Source organism: Trachymyrmex cornetzi, unplaced genomic scaffold, assembly GCF_001594075.2.
Source record: "Trachymyrmex cornetzi isolate Tcor2-1 unplaced genomic scaffold, Tcor1.1 scaffold200, whole genome shotgun sequence".
NCBI classification, from domain to species: Eukaryota; Metazoa; Arthropoda; class Insecta; order Hymenoptera; family Formicidae; genus Trachymyrmex; species Trachymyrmex cornetzi.
Window position 1 is genome coordinate 574,991 of NW_017296637.1, and position 24,706 is coordinate 599,696.

Here is a 24,706-nt window from a genome sequence, read left to right on the forward strand (position 1 = left end):
ACATGTATATATACTTAATATTATATCAATGAACTAATTAATATCCTCAATACATTGCGCAAGCAGCGATTCAAATAATAATCACAATACTTTAAAGTAGTTTTCGTGGTTTAATCAATAATCGTCTACATAATTTCACATCAGTTGCTTCTCAATAGCTGATAATATCGGATCATTCGAATTGATTTGATGTTTTACTTCAAATCTGTTATTTAAGCTTTAGTACACTTATTAATAATAGATGAAAGCAAATTTTGTCTATTCTTAGAAACATCTTATTTAACTTTGCATTATCTTCAAAACGAATGATGGGAGAGAGATGGAAAGTGATAGATAGAACGAAAGAAAGAGAATGAATACTAGCTAAACGGAGAAACGCAGTTAATGTCGCATTACGGTACAGACTACACAAGGACGTGCATCGTTTCGCAGTGTCCTCTTGTAAAAGAAGATTTCAGAAGATTTGCAACATGACGGAAACCAGTGACGAAGCCAGAGTAAGCAAAATCGCGAATAACGAACCTATTAATAACAGCTTAGATATATCTATTTATGAGAAGCCTTTGACAAGTGTTATCGATTTATTCGGGCGATTCGAGCTTGGCTCCTACTGGTACCAACGATCACCGACTACATTACGTTTTTTCAGCAATGTCTTTTTGCATACAAATTTTGCATATAAGTGTGAAATATCACGCAAGATGTATTTGCATTCATCCAGATCGCAATCTTGAGCGAAGTTGAACATATGCCCTTTTGCAAATTTAAGGCAGAACTTGTCAAGAAGATTTATTTCCTAACTTTACGAAAGTTTCTAATATGCAATTTTATCTATTAATCACCTTGCACATGATGAAACGAGTTAATAAAATGCAACGTGTCTACATGATGCACGCAATCAACAAATTTTATATGATGTAGATGCACAAAAAGCAATTGCGTGTGTTAATCTATTAAAAAAATTTGTGCAATGTAATGTTCTATCTATATCGAACATAATAGGTACACCGCTTATTTTTCAATATATGTATATGTACATATATATATATATATATATATATATATATATACTTATAATTAGAATCATATGATACACGGGCGACTTATTGTTAGTAAAGCTACTAAAGTAACAGAACACATACAAAATCACCGATATGATTTAGCTATGGAATAGTGCTATAATATAGAGTAGCGCGAATATGATTTTATAGCGCCACAAATTTATTTATAATACAGATTCCGTTGAAGAAACGCTTTTATTAGCATTGTTATTTAGTAGAACTATACTGAATTTCACATTAGTAAGTTTGTCCTGTCACTTAATTGCGCGATTAAATCGCTTATGTACTATGGCTTTTAATGTTATATTCAAATTTATACGAACCAACTACGATATACAGTTATATACAGCGATATATTCATACAACTTAATTTACTTGATTATCATAACCGATAATTTGTCTCAGCACAAAAATATCATGTATGAATACATGCTATAAATATTTAATAAGAATATTTGTATATTCTACATACTTACTGAATTTATTTATTAAAAATACTGTTAAATATTAATAGTATATTCATAGTATATGTACAGTATGTGTAAGGAGCAAAGGAAAAAAGATGAATGTTTAAGATCAAAAGGAAAGACCTCTTATCTGTGTCAGATCTTATCCGTATGGTAAAGTTGGTACACTGAGCAATTCATTAACTCTACGAATATTCTACGAGTATATATTCTAAGGATGTTCTTTTTATTATGAATGTATAGAGGAAAATTATCAGTATCATACCACTTTGTTTTTAGACTATATTTCTTAAATGAAAGTTAAAAATAAAACTTTAGAAACATAACTAATTAAAAAGTATCTTCTATCAGATGATATAGAAGTTTTTATAATACTGTTTATAATTTAGTAATAATTAACTTTTTCGTAAAATAAGTGAAAATGAGCCCCAAAACTGAGTAGGCAATAATGCCACATATTCCTATTCTTTCTCTTTTATAAGAGTCATTTATACAAAATATCTACAAGTGTATCTTTTAATATTTCATCGTAATTATTTAATACAATTATTATTTACATCTTCTAAACATCAGTTAGATATATTAATAAAATAAGGATAATTGAAACATGAATATAATAAATACATTTACAATTTTCAAAATATTTACTGTCACTATTTTTAAGATCCTAACAATTGTAAGATAATGATGTAATGTAAACTTCAGACTAATTATAGTTATTTTGGGTTTCGCGTGTTCCGAAATCATTTCCGAAATCGTTTCCGCGTGTTAGAATACTTATTGACTTACTCTATTATGTGTTATCTATTATCCGTTATTTCGTAGATATTACAAAACGTTTAACCCTTACAATTTCACGTAAGTAATGTAACAACTTGGATATATGCCATGTGCATAATGCTTTCATATCTACATTAAACACGACTAATGTTCGTCGATTTGTAAAGAAAATATCTACGATATAGTAATATTGACTAATAGCAAACGAGTAGAATCACGTGGAAATTCCCACACGACACGAGCAATGCGTCGAAGGGCGGTGCCAGACACGAAACGGTGGCACTGTGAGCCATCCCCTCGCACTACTTTAACGCTTGCAGAAATTCGACGAGTTGAGGGTAGCTTTTGATGCAACTTACACTTCATTGCTCAGTGAGCTTTCGACCACGTGCCATTTTCTACCTAAGTAATCCGTCATGTTCGTACAAGCTCCACAGATCATCAAACAAAGATCGGATAACTCCGAAGATGATAGTGATGAGGAAGGTCCTGAAGATATTCTCCAGGTCAATCCTTTGCAATAAAATTTGTTTGATAATTCTACGTGTTGTGTACAAGTGTTGTGTACAAGTATTATCCATTATTTAAAATATAATAACAGAAGGAATTATTATAAATTATTGATACGAATAATTGTACGAATAAATATAAAAAATACATCCTCATATATATGTGTATATATATATTATATATAAATAATATATATTTTTATATGTATATCAAATTTAATTTAGTTTCATTTTTTTGTCAGACACCATTAATGTTCATTATTATGTATGCCATTAATATAATAATTATAAATGTTATAAGTACATATATAGTATATATTAGTAATTCAATATTAAATTATTTAAGCAACGAAGATCCAGCTTCGATCGTAATAGGCATTTTTTAATTTCTAGTATTGATTGTATTTCTCACATATACGGTCTAAAATAAAGATATTGTATAAATGTTGAGTTTTTGAATTCATATATATTTATATAGATATAAATTTATTTATAACTGTGTAATAATCAAATTTGAGTTAACTGGGCGTTGTTAATAATTAATATTAAGTTCTTTTGTGTCATTGTTACATTCGTTGCGTTATACATTTTCATATTTCTTATTTAAAGAAATATTTCTTTTTATATTGCTTTATACAGAAACGACGGGAAGAATGCGAGAGAAAGGCCAGACGAGGAGAAATGGATCCTCGTTTAGAGTTCGCTTTTCAACTCTTAATGGATGCAACGCAATTATCGCGTCACGAAGTCATGGACCATGTCTTTGAGGATGACATGTTGGACGAAATCAATCAGTTGTTTGTGCCGCACATGAGATCTACTCTTGTCTGGTACTATCAGGAGGTTGAAGAATCAGAGCCTCCAGCTGAAACGGTACAAAATTGGTGATTGTTTGACAAATAAAGACAAAAATAATCGTGAGAATTTCATTAAAGGTGCAGCCAAAGACTGTTACTTCTAGATCAGCCCCAAATGCAACGGCATCAAAAGTAAAGGAACAAAAAGAATCAAAGGAGTCAGCAAAGAAGAAACTTTTTCTAACCGATGGCTGGCAAGTGCCTTGCACAGGCATCTGTATTTATATGTTTAGGTAATTTAAAATTATAATATTGCATCGAGATGCTTGTCATTTATTACATCTCTACAATATTTAAAAAATTTGTTGAAAGCAATATTTAATATTTTATATCTTAAAATAGTTAAAATTTCTATTTCCTCCTTAAAATATATAGAATCAGTGTGTCTAAACAATTACCAGAAGAAGGATTTCAAAAGGATCTTTACACGGGTGTGATAGATACAATGAAAGTAGGAATAATAACTTCTGTTCAGCGAATTGTTGAGCAAGTATTCATGGATGCGTTGGCGCATCCTGGTATAGAAGGTGAAGATAATTGTTCAATGATTAAAAGTCTCCTGTTACCAGGCTTAAGATCTTTTTGCAGCGCTCTTAAAGGTATTTTTATAAACTTATATAAATCTCATTTTCTACATCAAAATAACATTTACAAATTGTTAGAAATTTATATATAAAAATAATATTTTATTTTATTTTATTATAATTAAATGTTATAAAGATAGTAATATTTCTTTTCAAAGTTTGGTTTACTATTTATTATATATGTGATATTTATATAGTTTGCGAAAAGGTAGCACTTGATGGTGGTATATTCAACGATGGCGAGCAAATGATGCTGGAAGTGCACAACTTTGAAGAAGCAAAGGCTTTTATAGCGAAAGAAAATGCTGTGGAACGAATTGAAGAAAGAGTAAAACTTTGGATAAAAAAACTTAAAGATTTTATGGTGGAAAGTAAACAAGTTAAAAGAGAGAATGATATCTCTGGACCGCAGCAAGAACTCGAGTATTGGAAACGGCGGGGGGCACAATTTAGTCAACTGGTCAACCGTTTAAAGGTTGTATTATTTACCATCTCTATATAAAACTCAATTTTTTTATTAAATTACACACACGGAAAAAACATATTTGGTTGAATTAACTAAAATTGTGGTGAAAAATGAACGATCCAGAATTCTAGTTGAAGTTAAATTTACTAGATTTCTGGTTAAATCTATCAGAATTCTGGTTGAAATAATCAATTTCAAAATCTACCAGAATTCCAGTTGAAATAACCAATTCCCAATCTACCAGAATTCTGTTTGAAATAACCAGAATCTAGTAAATTTAACCAGAAATCTAGTAAACTTAACTAGAATTCTAGATCGCGTACTATAAGAATATAGTACAGTGTTCTTATAAATGTTTTTTCAAACAAAAAATTATAGGATCACGAAATTACTATGTCACTTTTATGTCTACAAGTCGCACGTTCAAAGTTAATTAAAGATTGGGTCGATGCGGAAGATGAAGTGACTTACTGTTACAATGAAGCGAAAGATAATGCAAAGTTCATCCAAGCATTAGAGAAGTGCTGTCATTGTCTTTACCTCGATGATCCTGTAAGTTAATTTTTTCTATAAGACAGGATCACGGCACATGAATTAATTTTACATAACTTCGCACGTAATTAAAAGTTTTTATTTTTACAGGTAAAAATGCGAGATTCGCTCGTATCGTTGTTACAGACTGTTCGATTAATATATAGTGTCTCGAGATATTATAATACTTCAGAAAGGACAAGTTCTCTAATGATTAAAATTACGAATCAGATGATTGTTGCCTGTCGAGATTACGTCACGAAAAGAGGTCGAGAAGTTATTTGGGGACAAGATCGAGCAGCCGTTCGGTCAAGATTAAAACACTGTCTACGTCTAAATAAGTACTAATCACATTTAATATTAAATAATAATCTTTTACAAGAGTTAATAATTTTTATTTTGTTATTACATCTTCAATCATCAAATTATATTTTCAAAGCGTTCAAAATATTCTTAAAAAATTTAGTTAAAAATATTTTTACACATTATCAAAATAAAAAATAATAACTGAATTAATTGTTATTTAGAGCTTATAGAGAAACGTACAGACTAGTTCGATGTTCACCAGCAGTTACGGAACAAGAATTTTCCTTCTCAGAAACTCATGTTTTTGGTCGATTTGATGCTTTCTGTGCTAGAATTCGCAAAATTCTCACTATGTTTGATCTCATACAAGATTATCAAACTCTCTTTGAAAGACGAATGGAAGGATTGCTTCTTGGAGAAGGTATAACATAATCTTAATGTTTAATTTTTATTATATAAAATACATGTGTATAAAATATAACTTGTTAAATATTTATTAAATATTTAACTCTAAATTATTGCAACAATAATGGTATTAATTTTAAACTTAAATAATTTTTCTATTGTGTAATAATTTAACTTTACATTTTTTACAATAAATTTGAATAAAATTATCTATATAACTTTCTTTCTTAATAAAAATCATAGATTATTAAGATTAATTTTGTTATAATTTTGACCAAAATGATGCAAAAATAATAATTAAAAGAAGCATATTTTAATTATACATTAAATAAATTGCTATATATCAAATTATAGCGTTAGATGAAGCCATGAAAACATTTGAAGAAGCTAAAAAGATTGCGACTAGCAAATCTTATGATTATCTGGATCCAAGAAATACTGATTTTGATATAGATTATGATGACTTTATGGCAAAGACAAATATGTTGAAAGAGAGCATCGGCGAAATTATTGAAAAAAATTATGCCGATGTATGGGAAACACCACAAGGTATACGGTTTTTAACGCGATTTGAAAAGGTGATAAATATATTCAACTTTTTAATAAATCTTCAAAAAATATTTACGCACAACATTTTAAAATTATTTATTTTTCTAAACATATAAATATATAAATATTCTTTTTCTAAATATTTTTTAAGGTCAGTGAAAAAATACCTCTTACAAAATTGGAGGAAAAATATAACATTGTTGTAAAGTATTGCGATAAAGAGATCGATCGAATTTTAAAACTATTCAAACGACAAAGAGACGATCCTCCATTGCCGAGACACATGCCGCCTATAGCTGGACGATTGACTTGGGCAAATTCTTTGAAGTAAATAAAATAATTATACTAGTTTGTGAATTCACACTTTTGGATTATTGCTTAAACAATCTTTATTGTTTCTTGTAATTTTTTAGGTGATAAATTAAATACAAATATATTTTCAAACAATTTGTTATCACAGACTCTAGTATTTTTTTATATATAATTATTTAAAAATTAAAGAAATATTAAGAATTATATATAAATTAAGAGATATAGTTTTAAATCAATATCTAAAGAAAAAATCTTTGTTAGAGTGCATCTGGACGAATTAACGGCATCTGTGTCAAATCATCCTGTTCTAAAAACGTTACCATTAACTGCTGATTTGGTGAAAAGATATAATCATGTAATTGCTATTCTGAAACAATATCAAACCGATATTGCTGAGATTTGGACGCATCAAAATTCTTGGGTCATCGAGGATTGTTTAAAACGGTCAGTTTTTAAATTCAATAATCGATAATTGATTCTGCTTTCTTAAAATAACTTTTAAAACACATATATAATCACAGATATTTATATTCAATAATAATTATTATGACAAAATAATTATTATAAAATTATTATAAATAATTATTATAAATAATTATTATTATAATTATTTAATATAATTAACAGACCGTTGCTTGTAGTCGACGAGAAATCAGCAAAAGTGAAAGTCAACCTGGAAAACCGAGTCGTTCTTCTATTTCGTGAAGCCGATTGTTTAGCAAAAATAAATTTGGAGATTCCAATTGTTGCACTAACAATATTAGCAAAAAAAGATTATTTTACTTTAGTCACGGATTCGCTCCAGCTTATAATCGAAGAATTTGTTTGTACTGCAAAACGTGTGAAACTAGAAGTTCGCCCATTATTGTTACCGCATTTAGTTTGCGTTGCATCTTTATTAGAACCCGGTTTAACAACCTTGACCTGGACCAAGCCAGATTGGAAAGATTTTTGCCACAATACGAAAGAGAAGATCAAAAGTTTTGATATTCTTATCACAAGAGTTCACGACGTATACGATAATAGGTATGATAAAAATAAAATTAACTGGTTGTTCTAAAAACAAATTTTTGAGCGATAAAATAAATATGTGTGTGCTTAAAAAAATTAATTCGTTTAATAACAATTAATTAATTAATTGATGCTAAATTAATCGCTAAATAATAATTTTTTTGCTAAAGTTTATAGAACATTTAGAGACTTACAAAATGATGCAAGTTAATTGAATAATATATTGTGCTAGGATTTTGCAGGTGTTGGCAAGTATGCGCAAAATAACTTTGCATGCTCTACCAGAATCCGATCAACCATGGACAATAGAGGAATTCATAGAGAAGAACGAGGAAATATGTAGAAATGCAGCAGTAGATTTGCATCGTAAAAGTACAATGGTCGAAGAAGCAGTGGAAGAAGTATTGCAGCTTGTCAGAAAGGCTACAGATAACTTCAAAAGTAATTCCAATCAATTTGATTTTCTTACTAGTGAAGGTAATGTATTAATGTTAATCTTTATTGTAAATTTTGCAATTAAAATATGAGCTTTTGTGCCATTCCATTTTAACCGTTACACCGACGAGATACTATTAAAGACGGCCAGTCTTACGGAAGTTGGATTATTTATCTTTTTTAACACATATATAAATAAAAATTATGTGTCTCTCATCTCATTTGCAATACTTATTTATAAATTATTTGACAAATATTTTGTGAAATTCTGGCGATAACATTTAAAGATCTTGACAATTTAATTATAGTTCCTGTAAAAATAGCAAGGAGATTTACAGCTATTAAAAATTTTCTACATTTTCTATAAAAAAAAAATACTGAAATAATTTTTATCTTTTCTATTTAAAATGAAGGAGCGGAAGGAGAAGAAGCAACAGAACAAACAGGTCAACAAGATTGGTCCGTGGTATGGAATTATTTCGATGATCCTCATCAATTATTAACCACACCCGGTACTTTACCTAAAGGCATGCAAGAAATGGTTCGAAATGCGGTATCCGAAATGAGACGATATTATTCTAGAAAAATCGTGGATGTATTAATAAAGGTCACCAGAGTATCTCTAGATGCGATCAGGAAACGATTCATTCGAGAACTTGATTCAGGTATTTTTATAAATAAAACTTTTGATAAAATCTTCATACTATTATAATAAACGCATTCCTAGCTTAATAAAAAAAGATTTAAGCTATTTTATTATAAAACATTTTTAATAAATCTCTTCACAATTATATTTAAAATTAATTATATTTTATAGAAACAACTCCGAATCCGGTGTTTTTATTACATGCAACACTGATGATTCCGGCAGTAACAGTCAAGCCTAGCCTGGATGATGTTCAAGAAGCATTGACATCAGTTGGAAAAGTTATCACGGGTGTTGCGAAAGGAGTGGCGCAGTGGAATTCCAGAGGAAACAAGGTAAAAGGATTATATTAAATAAAAGTCTTAAACTTGACATATCCAATACATCATTTTTATATAATTTGATTATTAGAGCATATGGAAAAATCTTCCCTACCCATCCAAACGAAATCTAGCTAATGTCGTGTTGCGAGCACATAGTAATGCTGCGAAGCAGAAAGAAGAACCGGAAGATATGAAAACCAGAAGGCGAAGACTTTATAAAATTCTCTCTGAAGAGAGACCTGTATTTCCAGTTCAAGAAAGAAACTTCTACACGATGGTGATGGATAATAAGGAAATCATCAAACTACTCGGCATGTTGAGCACTTGCACAATGGAATTGCGGCAAGTTAGTATAATAATAGTATGAGATTTGACATTCATCAATGAATTCAATTACCATGTTGAACTTATAGGATTTAACAGAATTTCTCGATCGTTGGAAACCTTACAAGTTTCTGTGGAAAAATGAACGCAGTATACGAGAATTGTTACAAATCTCCTTGTCAGAATTTGAAACTACTCTTCGCAAGCACAGTGAACTTGAAGATCGATTGGCCACTGAGCCAGATATGATCATATTTGGTACATCGATTGCTGTGTCGACGGAAAAACTGAAATATGGTGTTTATACAGAAATCAAAGGTATAACATTAATACAATATAATATTATTTGAATATTACAACTATATATTCAGCATAAATCGAAGATAAAGAGAAAGTAACAGAAGCGTAAACGAAGCTTCTAGAGCGGAAACGCCTTTTATATTATATTTCAATTTTCTCCTGCTATAGAGAAGCATCGTTTATGCACTCTCCTCTTACATATTTCGACTTATACTACAAAAGAAATACAGAATACAAAAATAATAATCTTTACACACAGGTTGCACACATAAAATTGGTCAAGCAATGAAAAAGAAGTATCGTCGTGAAATGGAATACGTTTATGCATTAATGAACGAAATGGATCGTAAATTAGATCATCAAATTCGCGATCTGGATGACGTACGTCTCATTATGGATACCCTAAAAAAGATTCGCGAACAAGAGGTCGACATGGAACTGAAAATTGATCCCATTGAAGAGGCTTTTAATATAGTTACAAGGTATGAGGTACCTGTAGACCAGGAATGCTTGGAGCAGGTAGATAATCTGAGAGATACCTGGCAAAAACTGTTGGCACGAGCGCAAGAAAGTCATGTCTTGCTATTGAATTTGCAACCACAATTTGAGAACGATTTAAGAAATAATCTGGAGAAATTCCGTGCCGATAACGAAATGTATTGCGAAGAATACAGATTATCTGGGCCGATGCAGCCAGGTTTGAGCCCCCGTGATGCTTCAGACAGACAAATATTGTTCCAGAACAGGTTTGATGGTATGTGGCGAAAATTGCAAACATACCAAAGCGGCGAAGAGCTTTTTGGTTTGCCTATCACAGATTATCCAGAGCTTTCGCAAATCAGGAAAGAATTGAATTTATTGCAAAAGTTGTACAAACTTTATAACGATGTCATCGACAGAGTCAGCAGCTATTATGATATTCCATGGGGCGAGGTAAGAAATTATACTATTGCTGTTTTTTATATAAGATATATATAATATGTGTAAGTTTTTTAATGTATAATTTAAATAATATCTATTATTTTAATTTTAATTTTATTAGTAACAAAATTTTAAAAATTATTTGTAAACTTTTTTAGTACACGCAAACAAATTGTTATATAAATTTGATAATTGTATAAATTATTTAGGTAAATATTGAAGAAATAAACAATGAGCTAATGGAGTTTCAAAATCGCTGTCGCAAATTACCAAAAGGATTAAAAGAATGGCCAGCGTTCTTTGCGCTTAAAAAGACAATCGATGATTTCAACGATATGTGTCCTCTTCTCGAGTTGATGGCAAATAAAGCAATGAAACCGCGCCACTGGCAAAGAATTGTAGAAGTTACAGGATATTCATTCGATCTTGAAAGCGAAGGTTTCTGCCTTAAAAATATTCTTGAAGCGCCGCTCTTGAAGAACAAAGAAGACATCGAAGATATTTGTATATCAGCTATGAAGGAGAAAGATATCGAGGCTAAATTAAGGACAGTAGTAAACGAATGGTCATCTCACGAGTTGACTTTCATGACATTCAATAACAGGGGAGAATTATTACTTAGAGGAGATACAACAGCAGAAACTATAAGTCAGTTGGAAGACAGCTTGATGGTTCTTGGTTCACTCATGTCAAATCGCTACAATGCGCCTTTCAGAAAGCAAATACAACAATGGCTTAGTGATTTATCTAACACAAATGAGATCCTCGAGAGATGGTTACTTGTACAAAACATGTGGGTTTATCTCGAAGCAGTATTTGTGGGCGGTGATATTGCGAAACAATTGCCAAAGGAAGCCAAAAGATTTAGCAAGATCGACAAAAGTTGGCAAAAAATTATGCAACGCGCTCACGAAACACCAGGAGTTGTACCCTGTTGTGTAGGCGATGACTTGTTGAAGCAACTTCTGCCACATTTGCAAGAGCAATTAGAGCTATGTCAAAAATCTCTGAGTGGGTAAGTATAAGATTAGTGATGTGTACATAATCATCCTTCCTTCTTAGCAAACTTAAAAGGAATCTTAAGTAGAACACAAACTAACAGTAACATTATATACATTAATATCATATTCCCACTCAACGATATAAATGTAATAACACATGTTAGGGGGACGTTAGGTACATTGTTGAGTAAAAAATTGTAATATTTGTAATGTTACTGTTAGTTTGTATTCTGCGGATTTTGATTGTTAATACTTTCACTTTAAATGTAGCAACTGCATCTTCAATATAAGATAGACAAGGGATACTTTTTAATTAATATTTGTTTATAAAAATCATTCTCTTTAATCTTAGATATTTAGAGAAAAAGCGCATGATGTTTCCAAGGTTTTTCTTTGTTTCTGACCCTGCGCTCTTAGAAATACTTGGCCAAGCATCCGATTCTCATACCATACAAAATCATCTACTATCTATTTTCGATAATACGCGTTACGTAAAATTTCATGATATTGAATATAATAAAATGACAGCCATTATTTCATCAGAAGGTGAAACTATACAAGTAAGTATGCATATTTAATAAAGGTAACAATGTTTTATACAACCCTTAAATATATATTGTCTTCAAAATATAGGTATATGTATATATTTGTACTTAAATTTGTGTAATGTTAACATAAGTTTTAGAAATGAAACTAATAATTTTAAAACAAATAAAACTAAATTTGTTTGCAACTTTCTTTAAAGCTGGAAAGAGCAGTAAGAGCAGAAGGTTCTGTGGAAACATGGTTGATGCAATTATTACAAACGTCTCAACTTTCTTTGCATTCTATCATCCGTCAATGCTACAGCATGATTAATGATGCAAATTTCAATTTTTTGAACTTTCTGGACAAAATGCCTGCTCAGATAGGTTTGTTAGGCATTCAAATGATTTGGACGCGAGATGGTGAACTAGCCCTGGCTCAAGCTCGCGCCGATAAAAAAATTATGACGGAAACGAACAATAAGTTCCTTGATCTTTTAAATACATTAATCGATCAAACCACGAGAGATCTTACTAAAATAGAACGAATTAAATTCGAAACGTTGATTACTATACATGTGCACCAACGTGATATTTTTGATATTTTGGTACGTTATTAAACTAAAATTTTTGCGTACAAATGCAAGTATTAGAAACATAAATAATCTAATCTAGAATCTTAGATGTAACAGGCAGATATACTAGTAATTTATACATATTCCATTTATTCAGTGTCGTTTGAATGTGCGGTCCGTGAATGATTTCGAATGGTTAAAGCAATGCAGGTTTTATTTTAAAGAAGATTTAGACAAAACTTCTATATGCATCACAGACGTTCATTTTACCTACCAAAATGAATACTTAGGATGTACCGAAAGACTTGTTATTACACCATTAACCGATAGGTAAATGCAATCATATTTTAGGACATTGTACGCCTTATTTCAGATTTTATATATTTTAGGTGTTATATAACATTAGCACAAGCCTTATCAATGTCAATGGGAGGCTCTCCTTGCGGTCCAGCAGGAACTGGAAAAACCGAAACTGTAAAAGACATGGGGAAGACTTTAGCAAAATATGTCGTAGTTTTCAATTGCTCTGATCAAATGGATTATCGAGGATTAGGTCGTATCTATAAAGGATTGGCACAAAGCGGTTCATGGGGTTGTTTCGATGAATTTAACAGAATTGAATTACCAGTTCTGTCCGTTGCCGCACAACAAGTTGCCGTAGTGCTTGCCGCAAAAAAGGAAAAGAAGAAGCAGTTTATTTTCACAGATGGAGATCAAGTCGATATGTTTCCAGAGCTTGGGATATTCATTACTATGGTAATCTGTATCATGCAACATAGCAGAATAAGAAACATAGTTCTCTAAATGAAAAAATTACACCTATTTATATCATTACATGTTTTTTTTCCTACATGACAAAATTTGCTAAAATTATACATATTATATAAGAGGTACATTCTTACGTATCTTTCTTATGACATATAATTTTTTTATATTTATGCAACTTTGTTTTTTTTATAATAGTATGACAAATTATTTAATAACGATTAAGATGTATAAAAACATTTCAATGTTACGTAAATTATAGAATCCTGGATATGCAGGACGAAAAGAATTGCCGGAGAATTTGAAAATACAATTTCGCACAGTAGCTATGATGGTGCCTGATCGTCAGATTATTATACGTGTAAAATTAGCTAGTTGTGGATTTTTAGAGAATATTACACTTGCTCGTAAATTTTATACTCTTTATAAATTATGCGAAGAGCAGTTGACCAAACAGGTACATTACTGTGCATTAAAAAGAAAAAAGAGAAAGACGTTAAAAAGAAGAAGGATTAAAATTTATTATAATATTTTACAATATATTGATCTCAGGTTCACTACGATTTCGGTCTGCGAAATATATTGTCTGTGTTAAGAACTTTGGGAGCGGCGAAAAGAGTAAATTCTAAGGACACGGAAAGTACGATTGTCATGCGCGTTTTAAGAGACATGAATCTTTCGAAGCTCATAGGTTATTATGCTAATTAATTTTTAAAAAAAGATGCATGATTAGTTGATACAAAGATATGAAATATATTTTTTTATAGATGAGGACGAACCACTCTTCATATCTCTCGTAGCTGATCTATTTCCCAACCAAGTTCTGGAGAAAACATCATATCCTGAATTGGAAGCAGCTATTAATGAACAAGTAGAGCAGGCAGGTTTAATTTATCATTCGCCGTGGGTGCTTAAATTAATACAGCTATATGAAACGCAAAGAGTGAGGCATGGCATCATGACGTTAGGTCCGACAGGCGCTGGCAAAACTACTTGTATACATATTTTGATGAAAGCACTAACACAATGTGGTAATTCCCATAGGTAGTGTATTACAATATGTATATTGATGGGTACAAATATGTATACCTCTGAGATAAAATATTTCAAATTATTTAAAGCTTTTTCTATAAATTAATAAACATTTAAAATGCAATAATGAATTATTTATTAATTAACTTTTACTAGAATTTATAAATATATATACAAATAATTTATTTAATTTTAGGGAAATGAGAATGAATCCAAAAAGTATAACAGCCGCTCAGATGTTCGGCCGTTTAGATGTTGCAACGAATGATTGGACAGATGGGATTTTCTCAGCTTTGTGGCGTAAAACATTGAAATTAAAGAAGGGCGAACACGTATGGCTAGTACTTGATGGTCCCGTTGACAGTATTTGGATAGAAAATTTAAATTCTGTATTGGATGATAATAAAACATTAACTTTGGCTAATGGCGATAGGTTATCAATGGCGCCAACATGTAAAATTATTTTTGAACCGCATAATATTGATAATGCAAGTCCTGCGACTGTTTCGCGAAACGGTATGGTATATATGAGCTCTTCAGGATTAGATTGGAATCCAGTTGTTACCGCTTGGCTAAAATCACGATCAACATTGGAGCAAGAAATTCTTGAACAATTATTTACAGATTCTTTTGCACAGGTAAATTAATAAAACAATTCTGTCTTTTGCAGACTACATGTTCAATATTTTTATTTTAATGTAATTTTAATGCTAATCATACAAAATTAATTATTTTCTTAACTTAAGAAAACATGCTCACTGTTGACCACCATTTGAACAGAAATTGGAAATAGATACAGAATATATATCCCATTTTAATCAATCCAATTTTCTTCTCTAATTACATAATTAGAGGATTCATATTATATGAAAAAATTATATAATTCCATTTAAAAAAGTGAAAATGATCTTCATATCTTTTTAGCGTTCCATCTAGAAAAAAAAACATGATCAAAATACGTTTCCCTCGTTCTACTTTTATCTGGAATATTTTTTGTTTCATAAATAATTTCGAAGAAAATTGATTGGATTGATTAAAACGGGACTCTGTATATAATAGGAAGATAAAATTAATTCGTATTTTATTAATCATAAGCATATATTAAAATTTATGTTTTAACTAATATATAAATTTTAAGTACCATATTGCTAATTTTAACATAAAAATATAATATTGTAATATATGTAAAATATAAATAAATTTTTAATTTATTAGGTCTATTCATGGAGCACTCAAACGTTATCGCTTGCTATCGATGTCTTGCAATGTAATATAGTAAGGCAAATGCTTTGCCTGCTGGAAGGTTTGATACCTCCGGAGACATTATTAGAAGAAGCAGAGGATGAAGATATGGAGAGAGACAAACCCCAGCCTTTAACGGCGGAATATCTAACACGTCTTTATGTGTTCGCGTTAGTGTGGGGCATAGGAGCATTGCTAGAAACTGCCGATAGACAAAAATACGACAAGTATCTTCGAGAAAATTTTGATACTCTGGATCTTCCGATTTCTGACAGATATTTGGATGCTACAGTATTTGACTTCTTCGTCACTGATAAAGGCATGTGGGATACGTGGACAAGTATGGTGACCAATTATGTCTATCCTGAATATTCAACACCTGACTATAGTAATGTTTTGGTGCCTATACCGGATAATGTCAGAATTCAATATTTGATTGATTTGATTGGCCGTCAGGATAAAGCTGTGTTGTTAATAGGCGAACAAGGATCTGCCAAAACTGTCATGATGAAATCATATATGAAGAAATCAAATCCAGATACAACTTTGAGTCGCTCTTTCAACTTTAGTTCTGCGACCAGTCCGTATCAATTTCAAAAAACCATTGAGAGTTACGTGGAAAAGCGTTTAGGAAGTACATTTGGACCACCAGGCGGTAAGAAGATGTTGGTCTTTGTCGATGACATAAATTTACCGCAAATTAATGAATGGGGTGACCAGATAACCAACGAGATCGTCCGGCAGGTTATGGATATGAAAGGGTTTTACTCCTTAGAGAAACCCGGTGACTTCACCGCCATTGTGGATGTAACTTTCTTAGCCGCTATGTGTCAGCCTGGAGGCGGAAGAAATGACATTCCCTCGAGACTCAAGAGACAATTTTGTATTTTTAATTGCACGTTACCTGACAACGCATCAATCGATCGAATTTTTAGCGCTTTAGGTGAAGGACATTACAATATTAAAAGAGGATTTTCTCAAGAAGTCCGTCAGCTGGTTAAGAAAATGATTCCTTTGACTAGAATATTGTGGGAAAAAACACGCGCAAAACTGTTGCCAACACCTGCGAAGTTTCACTATGTATTTAGTCTCCGAGATCTTTCAAGAATTTGGCAAGGCATGGTCGGTACGTTGTCTACGGTCATTGATAAGGAAAGCGTATTAATGCTGCTTTGGAAGCACGAATGTACGCGAGTGTTCAGCGATAGACTTACAATACAAAGCGATAAAGATTGGTTTGATGAAGGTCTAATTAGTGTTGTAGCTGATATTTTAGGAAAAAAATACGTAAACATGCTAAATCAAGATCCTACTTTCGTCGATTTCATGAGGTTTGTAGTAATAGTTATAATTATTAATATACATCGTAATTTAAAAAATATTGTGCAATATTAACAAGAAATTTTTTATGCTAGAGATGCTCCAGAACCAACCGGTGAAGAAGGTGAAGATGCAGACGTAGAACTTCCTAAAGTATATGAACCTGTGTATGATCCTCAAGTGTTAAGAGAGAGATTAGACATGTTTCTGGCACAGTTCAACGAAATGCAGAGAGGCGCTGGAATGGATTTAGTATTTTTCCCTGACGCTATGCTACACTTAGTAAAGATATCTAGAGTTATTAGGCATCCAAAAGGCAACGTGATGCTAGTAGGTGTTGGCGGTTCTGGCAAACAAAGTCTTACAAAGTTATCCTCTTTTATTGCCGGGTACAAGACGTTTCAAATCACCTTGACTAGATCTTATAACGTGGCCAATTTCTTAGAAGACCTGAGATTTTTGTATCGCACTTGCGGCACTCAAGGCAAAGGTACAACATTTATCTTCACTGATCTCGATATCAAAGAGGAAGGTTTCCTTGAATATCTAAACAATATCTTGAGTTCCGGAGTTATTAGCAATTTATTTACGCGTGACGAGCAAGCGGAAATCATCTCAGAGTTAACACCTATTTTAAGAAGAGAAAATCCTAAAAGAACTCTTAATAATGAATTAGTGATGGACTTCTTTTTACAAAGAACTTGTCAAAATTTACATGTTGTTTTCTGCTTCTCTCCTGTGGGTGAAAAGTTCCGGAATCGCGCTCAGCGTTTTCCGGCACTTATTTCAGGTTGCACTATAGACTGGTTCCAACCTTGGCCTAAGGATGCCCTGATTTTGGTTGCTGAACATTTTCTTCACGATTTTGAAATCGCTTGCACTAGTGACGTGAAAGTTGAACTAGTAAATGCATTAGGATCCATACAAGATATCGTTTCAGAAACATCAATCGAATATTTCCAAAGGTTTCGGCGCGCTACCCATGTTACACCAAAGTCTTATTTAAATTTCATCAGTGGATACAAAAATATTTATCGATCTAAACAACATGAACTTGGTGAAGGAGCTAAAAGAATGGATACAGGTTTAGCAAAACTCGAAGAGGCATCGATATCAGTTGAAATCTTAAAAAGAGACTTAGCCTTAATGGAACAAGAATTAGTCCAGGCTTCCGAGAAAGCCGAGACAGTACTTTTAGAAGTGACAGAGAGAGCAATGCAAGCTGAAGCTTTTAAGAACCAAGTGCAAAAAGTTAAGGAAAAAGCGGAGCAATTGGTAGCTTGTATAGCTGATGAAAAAGCACTGGCTGAACAAAAGTTAGAGGCAGCGAAACCAGCATTAGAAGAAGCGGAAGCTGCTCTGAATACCATCAAACCTGCTCATATAGCAACAGTGAGAAAGCTGGGTAGACCACCTCATCTTATAATGAGAATTATGGATTGTGTATTGATTTTGTTCCAACGGAAAATCGGATCCGTTGTGCCTGACACAACTGCACCGTGTCCTAAACCTTCGTGGGCAGAATCTTTGAAACTAATGGCTAGTACGACGTTTTTATTACAACTACAAAATTATCCAAAAGATATAATCAATAATGAAATGGTTGAGCTGCTACAACCGTACTTCAAAATGGAGGATTACAATATGGAAACAGCCAGGCGTGTATGCGGCGACGTTGCTGGTCTATTATCGTGGACAAAAGCTATGGCATTCTTTCATTCTGTTAACAAAGAGGTTCTTCCTTTAAAAGCTAACTTAGCACTGCAAGAAGCACGATTAAAACTCGCAATGGAGGATTTGGCGAATGCTGAGCGGGAATTATCCGAAAGAGAAATGGCTTTGCAGACAGTTAAAGAGCAATACGATAGCGCGGTAGCGGAGAAGCAAAGGTTGACAGAAGCTGCAAATGTGTGTTTAAGAAAAATGACAGCTGCGACTGCTTTGATAAATGGATTAGGCGGTGAAAAGATTCGATGGACCGAGCAAAGTGGAGAATTTAAGATTCAACTGGGACGATTAGTCGGAGACGTTCTGTTGGCAACTGGATTTTTGTCATATTGTGGACCTTATAATCAACAGTATCGAGCCAGCTTAGTGACTGCGTGGATGAATATACTGACTAACAAATCCATACCTTTCACTAAAAATTTAAACATAACGAATATGCTCGTTGACACAGCAACAATGTCAGAATGGACTCTTCAAGGATTACCAAACGACGAGTTATCTGTTCAAAATGCGCTTATTGTCACGAAATCTTCGTCTTATCCGCTTCTTGTGGATCCTCAAAATCAAGGAAAAATGTGGATCAAGAATAAGGAGAGCACAAACGAGTTGCAAATTACTTCGCTAAATCATAAGTATTTCCGAACTCATCTTGAGGATAGTCTTTCGTTAGGTAGACCACTATTGATCGAGGACGTCGCAGAAGAACTTGATCCGGTACTCGATAATGTACTTGAAAAGAACTTCATTAAATCAGGATCTATTGAGAAGGTCGTCGTTGGAGATAAAGAATGTGATGTTATGCCAGGATTCATGCTATATATTACTACCAAGTTACCAAATCCAGCATACAGCCCAGAAATATCCGCAAAGACATCGATTATTGACTTTACCGTGACAATGTTAGGTTTAGAAGATCAATTGTTAGGTCGAGTGATACTTATGGAGAAAGCCGATTTAGAAGCGGAAAGAGTCGCTCTATTCGAATCAGTCTTGACCAATCAGCGTTCGATGAAGGAACTCGAAAGTACACTGTTACATAGACTTACATCTTCAGAAGGTTCTTTAGTAGACGATGAAGCTTTAATAACTGTTCTTCGAGAAACCAAAACTACGGCCGAATCAGTAAATGAAAAGCTGCAAGTATCCGCTCTTACTGAGAAAAAAATCACCTTGGCACGCGAAGAGTTTCGTGCAGTTGCGTCAAGAGGATCCATTTTGTATTTTTTGATAGTCGAAATGAGCAATGTCAATGTGATGTATCAAAATTCGTTAAGACAATTCTTGACAATCTTTGATAATTCAATTACAAAATCTACGAAGAGTCCTATAACTTCTGAGCGGATAAACATTATTCTACGCCATCTCACGTATGAAGTTTGGGCGTTTACTCTGAGAAGTCTTTATGAGAGGCATAAATCTTTATTTACATTGATGCTAGGTATGAAGATAGATTGTCATAGAAGCGCTATTTCGCATGCAGAATTCAATGCCTTTATAAAAGGTGGAGCATCCTTAGATCTTAATGCAGTAACACCAAAACCGTTTAAATGGATACTTGATATAACGTGGCTAAATTTAGTCGAAATAAGCAGACTAGATGCATTCTCAGATATACTAACCAAAATTGAGTTCAATGAAAAGGAATGGAGAGTATGGTACGAAAAAGAGAAACCAGAGGAAGAAGATTTACCTTGCGGCTATCAAAAAAGTCTTGACGTGTTCCGAAAATTATTGCTTATTAGGTCATGGAGCCCGGACAGAACTTTATCCCAGGCGAGAAAGTATATCACTGAATCCTTGGGTAAAGAATACGGAGAGGCTAAAATATTAGATTTAGAAGCAACGTGGTTAGAATCTGAAACTAGAACTCCACTGATATGCTTATTGTCTATAGGATCCGATCCGAGTCCTCAAATTACAGCATTAGCTAAACAAAAAACGATTTGTAAGTTAGCAATTTAATTGTTTTCGTTACACAAAGAAAATTTAAGTCTTTTTTAACAAAAACAAATTGTGCTTATGAACGATATTTTTGTTATAGCATTAAATTCAGTATCTATGGGGCAAGGCCAAGAGCTCCATGCTCGAAGAATGATTAGCGAAGCTATGAGTACGGGTGGCTGGGTTCTGTTACAAAATATTCATTTGTCATTGCCGTTTTGTACGGAAGTAATGGATGCTCTTGTTGAAACGGAAACTGTTCACGAAGTATTCAGATTATGGATGACAACTGAAGTACACCCTCAATTTCCCATCGGTTTGCTACAGGTTAAATTCCTAATCCATAATGTGTGTTTAACGTATCTAATTCGCAACTATACGATATGTCGATTGTTATATATATGGAAAGAAGAATGATTTTGCGAAATAAATTTAAAGAAATATAATAAATATAAAAAATATGTTTCAGATGGCAATCAAATTCACAAATGAACCACCTCAAGGCATAAGAGCTAGTTTGAAAAGAACTTATCAAGCAGTGACTCAAGATGCATTGGATTACAGTACTCAATCGCAGTGGCCGCCCTTGTTATACGCTGTTGCATTTTTACATACTGTAGTACAAGAGAGAAGAAAATTTGGACCGCTCGGTTGGAATATACCTTATGAATTTAATCAAGCAGATTTTGCAGCATCGGTTCAGTTCATACAGAATCACTTGGACGATATGGATCCTAAAAAGGGTGTTTCCTGGCCGACGGTCTGCTATATGCTTGGAGAGGTTTCGATCATTTTTTTATTTTCATTAAATAAATATAAATCTAACGATATATTATATTTTTTATAAAATAATTGAACAAAAGAGCAAATAAGACAGAGATATACTGTTGGTGATCATAAATTCCAGAAAATGTCAAAATATTTTATACTTACTTTCAAATCTTTACATGTTTAGGTCCAATATGGCGGTAGAGTTACAGACGATTTTGACAAACGTTTATTAACTACTTTCACCTATGTCTGGTTTTGCGACGTGTTGTTACGACCCGGCTTTGAATTTTATCGAGGATATAGAGTGCCTCAAACCAGAAATCTTCAGGGATATCTAGACTACATTGATAGTTTACCTGCGACCGACACACCAGAAGTCTTTGGACTACATCCAAACGCCGACATTACTTATCAGATTAATACAGCAAAAGGAATACTTGATACAATTCTTAATGTACAACCGAAAGAGGGTGGTGCACAAGGAGGTGAAACTAGAGAAAACGTCGTGTATAAATTAGCCACTGATATGCTATCTAAATTGCCTAAGCAATACAATTCCTTTGAAGTAAAAGAAGCGCTTCAAAGAATGGGTCCATTATTACCTATGAACATTTTTCTAAGACAAGAAATAGACCGGTAATATTCCTTCTCGTCTATCATACATAAAATGAGTTTAAATATATTGTCTGTGAAATACCATTATATGTTTTATATAGTAAAAAAGATAAGACAAATCATTACTCTTTTTAATTTTCTTAACTGCGATTCTTTTTAGAATTTCGCGAGTCATCAAAGAAGTACAAAGTACTTTAACGGATTTAAAGCTGGCCATCGAAGGTACCATAATAATGAGTCAAGGCTTACGAAAATCATTAGATGCGATGTATGACGCACGTATCCCGGATAAATGGTTAAAAATATCTTGGGAATCGGCAACTTTAGGTTTCTGGTATACGGAGCTTTTAGAAAGAGACCATCAGTTCAGACAATGGTGCATTCATGGTCGTCCAAGAGTATTTTGGATGACCGGATTTTTTAATCCACAAGGATTTTTAACGGCCATGAGACAGGTAGGAAGTATTAAAAATTGTAATGTTAATAGTTAATAAATTTATATATCACATACTTAATGATAAAATATACAAGGTGTATCCTGAGTACGTTAAAAAATTTTAAAGGGTGATTCCCTCCTCACACAAATTCAAGACGAAAACCTATATGACTATATTTTATATTCGAAACGATTTAATTTCAAAGATACATAATGTAAAAATTGAAAATAAAATTGTTTTTCCCAAAAATTTTGGAATATTTTGATGAAACTTTGTACGTGTTTGAAGAACATAAAAGTCTTATCTTTTTCCGAGTTATAGTATTTTATATTATTTTTTTTATTCAATCAGGGGCGGTCCAAAGATAAGTGGGTACACTTTTTCGAGAAAAAAAAAAGTGGTGTGTACTATATTGATTTTTCTTAAATTTGAAATTTTTTTATGCTAATTGAGATGATCAACAGAAAAAAGATTTCTTTAATATTTTTGGTAGAATGAGCTATTTCCGGAAAATAAATAAATTCGAATTCGTACATTGCGAAATCATTTTATTTGATTTAGTAGATAATGATCTCAGAAATGGCTTATTATATCGAAAATATTAAAAAGATCTATTATTATTGCATCGAAAATATTAGAAATTTTTTTGCTGATTTATCTCATTTGTCATAAAAAAATTTCAAACGCAAGAAAAATCAGTGACGTATTAATTTTTTTCGTAAAAAAAAGCGTATATCCGCTTATCCTTGGGCCCGCCCCTAATTGAATAAAAAAGTAATGTATAGTGTCAAAAGATGAGGCTTTATATCTTTCAAACACATATAAAGTTTTATCAAAATAACCCAAATATTTTTGAAATTTTTGGAAAAAACAAAACTTTTTTCAATTTTGACACCATGTATTTTTGAAATTAAGCCGTTTCGAACATATGATCATATGAAATCTTCGTCTTACACCGGAATCAGACTATGCATTGAAGATTGAGATTAAAGATTAAAGATTGAAATTTCACCAATAAGGACAAAGAAATTTTGGTTCCTTTTGTTTTGATTGGTCAAACTTCAATCTTTCAATCTTCAATCTCATTCTTCAATGCGCAGTCTGATTCCGACCTTAAAAGAAATCCTCTCTTTGAGGTCCCTTAAAATCTTTTAGAATATTTAGGGCGACTGTTACCAACGTCAATTAACTTAATCGACGATTAACTCAATCAGCAGAGTTACTATTATAGATAGAAGATTTTCATTACTTTTATAACAGTATAGGACATTTAAGTATAGGAACGCACAGATAAAAGTATATTACGAAGAAATAAGGTTAAGAACGATATACAGTCTTGCTGTTGCCGATTGAATTAATCGTCGATTAAGTTAATCGGCGTTGGTAACAGCCGCCCTTAGGACACACCCTGCATACAGCGTGTCCGGTAAATTTTGACAAAAAGTGTTTGTGTATAGATAGAGCGGACTAAACTGAATCGAAAAGTCCTTTACCATTTTGCAATTTAATTTCGTTGCAATAACTAATTTTGTCTTTTATTATTTAAGTTGTTTTAACTTCAATTAAATAAATGAATTTTAGGAAGTAACCAGAGCGCATAAGGGTTGGGCTTTAGATTCCGTAGTTTTGCAAAACGTGATTACGCGTTATAATAAAGAGGACATTAAAAGTCAGCCTCAAGAAGGAGTTTACGTTCACGGTTTATTTCTGGAAGGAGCGTCGCTTGATAGAAAGGCTGGCAAACTCGTTGAGAGTAGACCAAAAGTTCTTTACGAACAAATGCCGGTTATTTATATTTTCGCAATAAATACAACTGCTGGTAAAGATCCAAAATTATATGAATGTCCTATATATAGGAAGCCTCAAAGAACAGACGCAAAATATGTGGGTTCTATCGACTTTGAAACAGATTATAATCCCCGACACTGGACACTTCGAGGTGTAGCATTGTTATGTGATATTAAATAA

General features: G+C 32.5%; 1 protein-coding gene across 1 annotated transcript; it reads left to right on the forward strand.

Moving 5' to 3' along the window:
• The first annotated feature begins 2,724 nt into the window (after positions 1-2,724).
• Positions 2,725-24,706, forward strand: Dhc1 (dynein axonemal heavy chain 1). The gene is made up of 35 exons (XM_018505186.1): positions 2,725-2,814; positions 3,457-3,690; positions 3,753-3,907; positions 4,050-4,273; positions 4,456-4,733; positions 5,103-5,276; positions 5,367-5,596; positions 5,783-5,982; positions 6,321-6,544; positions 6,667-6,842; positions 7,089-7,271; positions 7,455-7,853; positions 8,071-8,309; positions 8,687-8,938; positions 9,091-9,254; positions 9,331-9,588; positions 9,656-9,884; positions 10,126-10,799; positions 10,997-11,802; positions 12,141-12,279; positions 12,534-12,920; positions 13,045-13,217; positions 13,277-13,643; positions 13,915-14,109; positions 14,205-14,343; positions 14,420-14,696; positions 14,881-15,322; positions 15,900-17,257; positions 17,342-20,919; positions 21,016-21,242; positions 21,385-21,696; positions 21,871-22,322; positions 22,462-22,756; positions 24,320-24,519; positions 24,595-24,706. The coding sequence occupies exons 1-35, from the start codon at positions 2,725-2,727 to the stop codon at positions 24,704-24,706; spliced, it is 13,842 nt and encodes a 4,613-aa protein (XP_018360688.1).

Bases quoted from the DNA above. Each gene is read 5' to 3' on its own strand.
- Dhc1 (XM_018505186.1), top strand. From the start codon at position 2,725: ATGTTCGTACAAGCTCCACAGATCATCAAACAAAGATCGGATAACTCC. The intron at 6,843-7,088 runs GTAAATAAAATA...AATCTTTGTTAG, and splicing joins ACTTGGGCAAATTCTTTGAA to AGTGCATCTGGACGAATTAA. The intron at 11,803-12,140 runs GTAAGTATAAGA...CTTTAATCTTAG, and splicing joins TGTCAAAAATCTCTGAGTGG to ATATTTAGAGAAAAAGCGCA.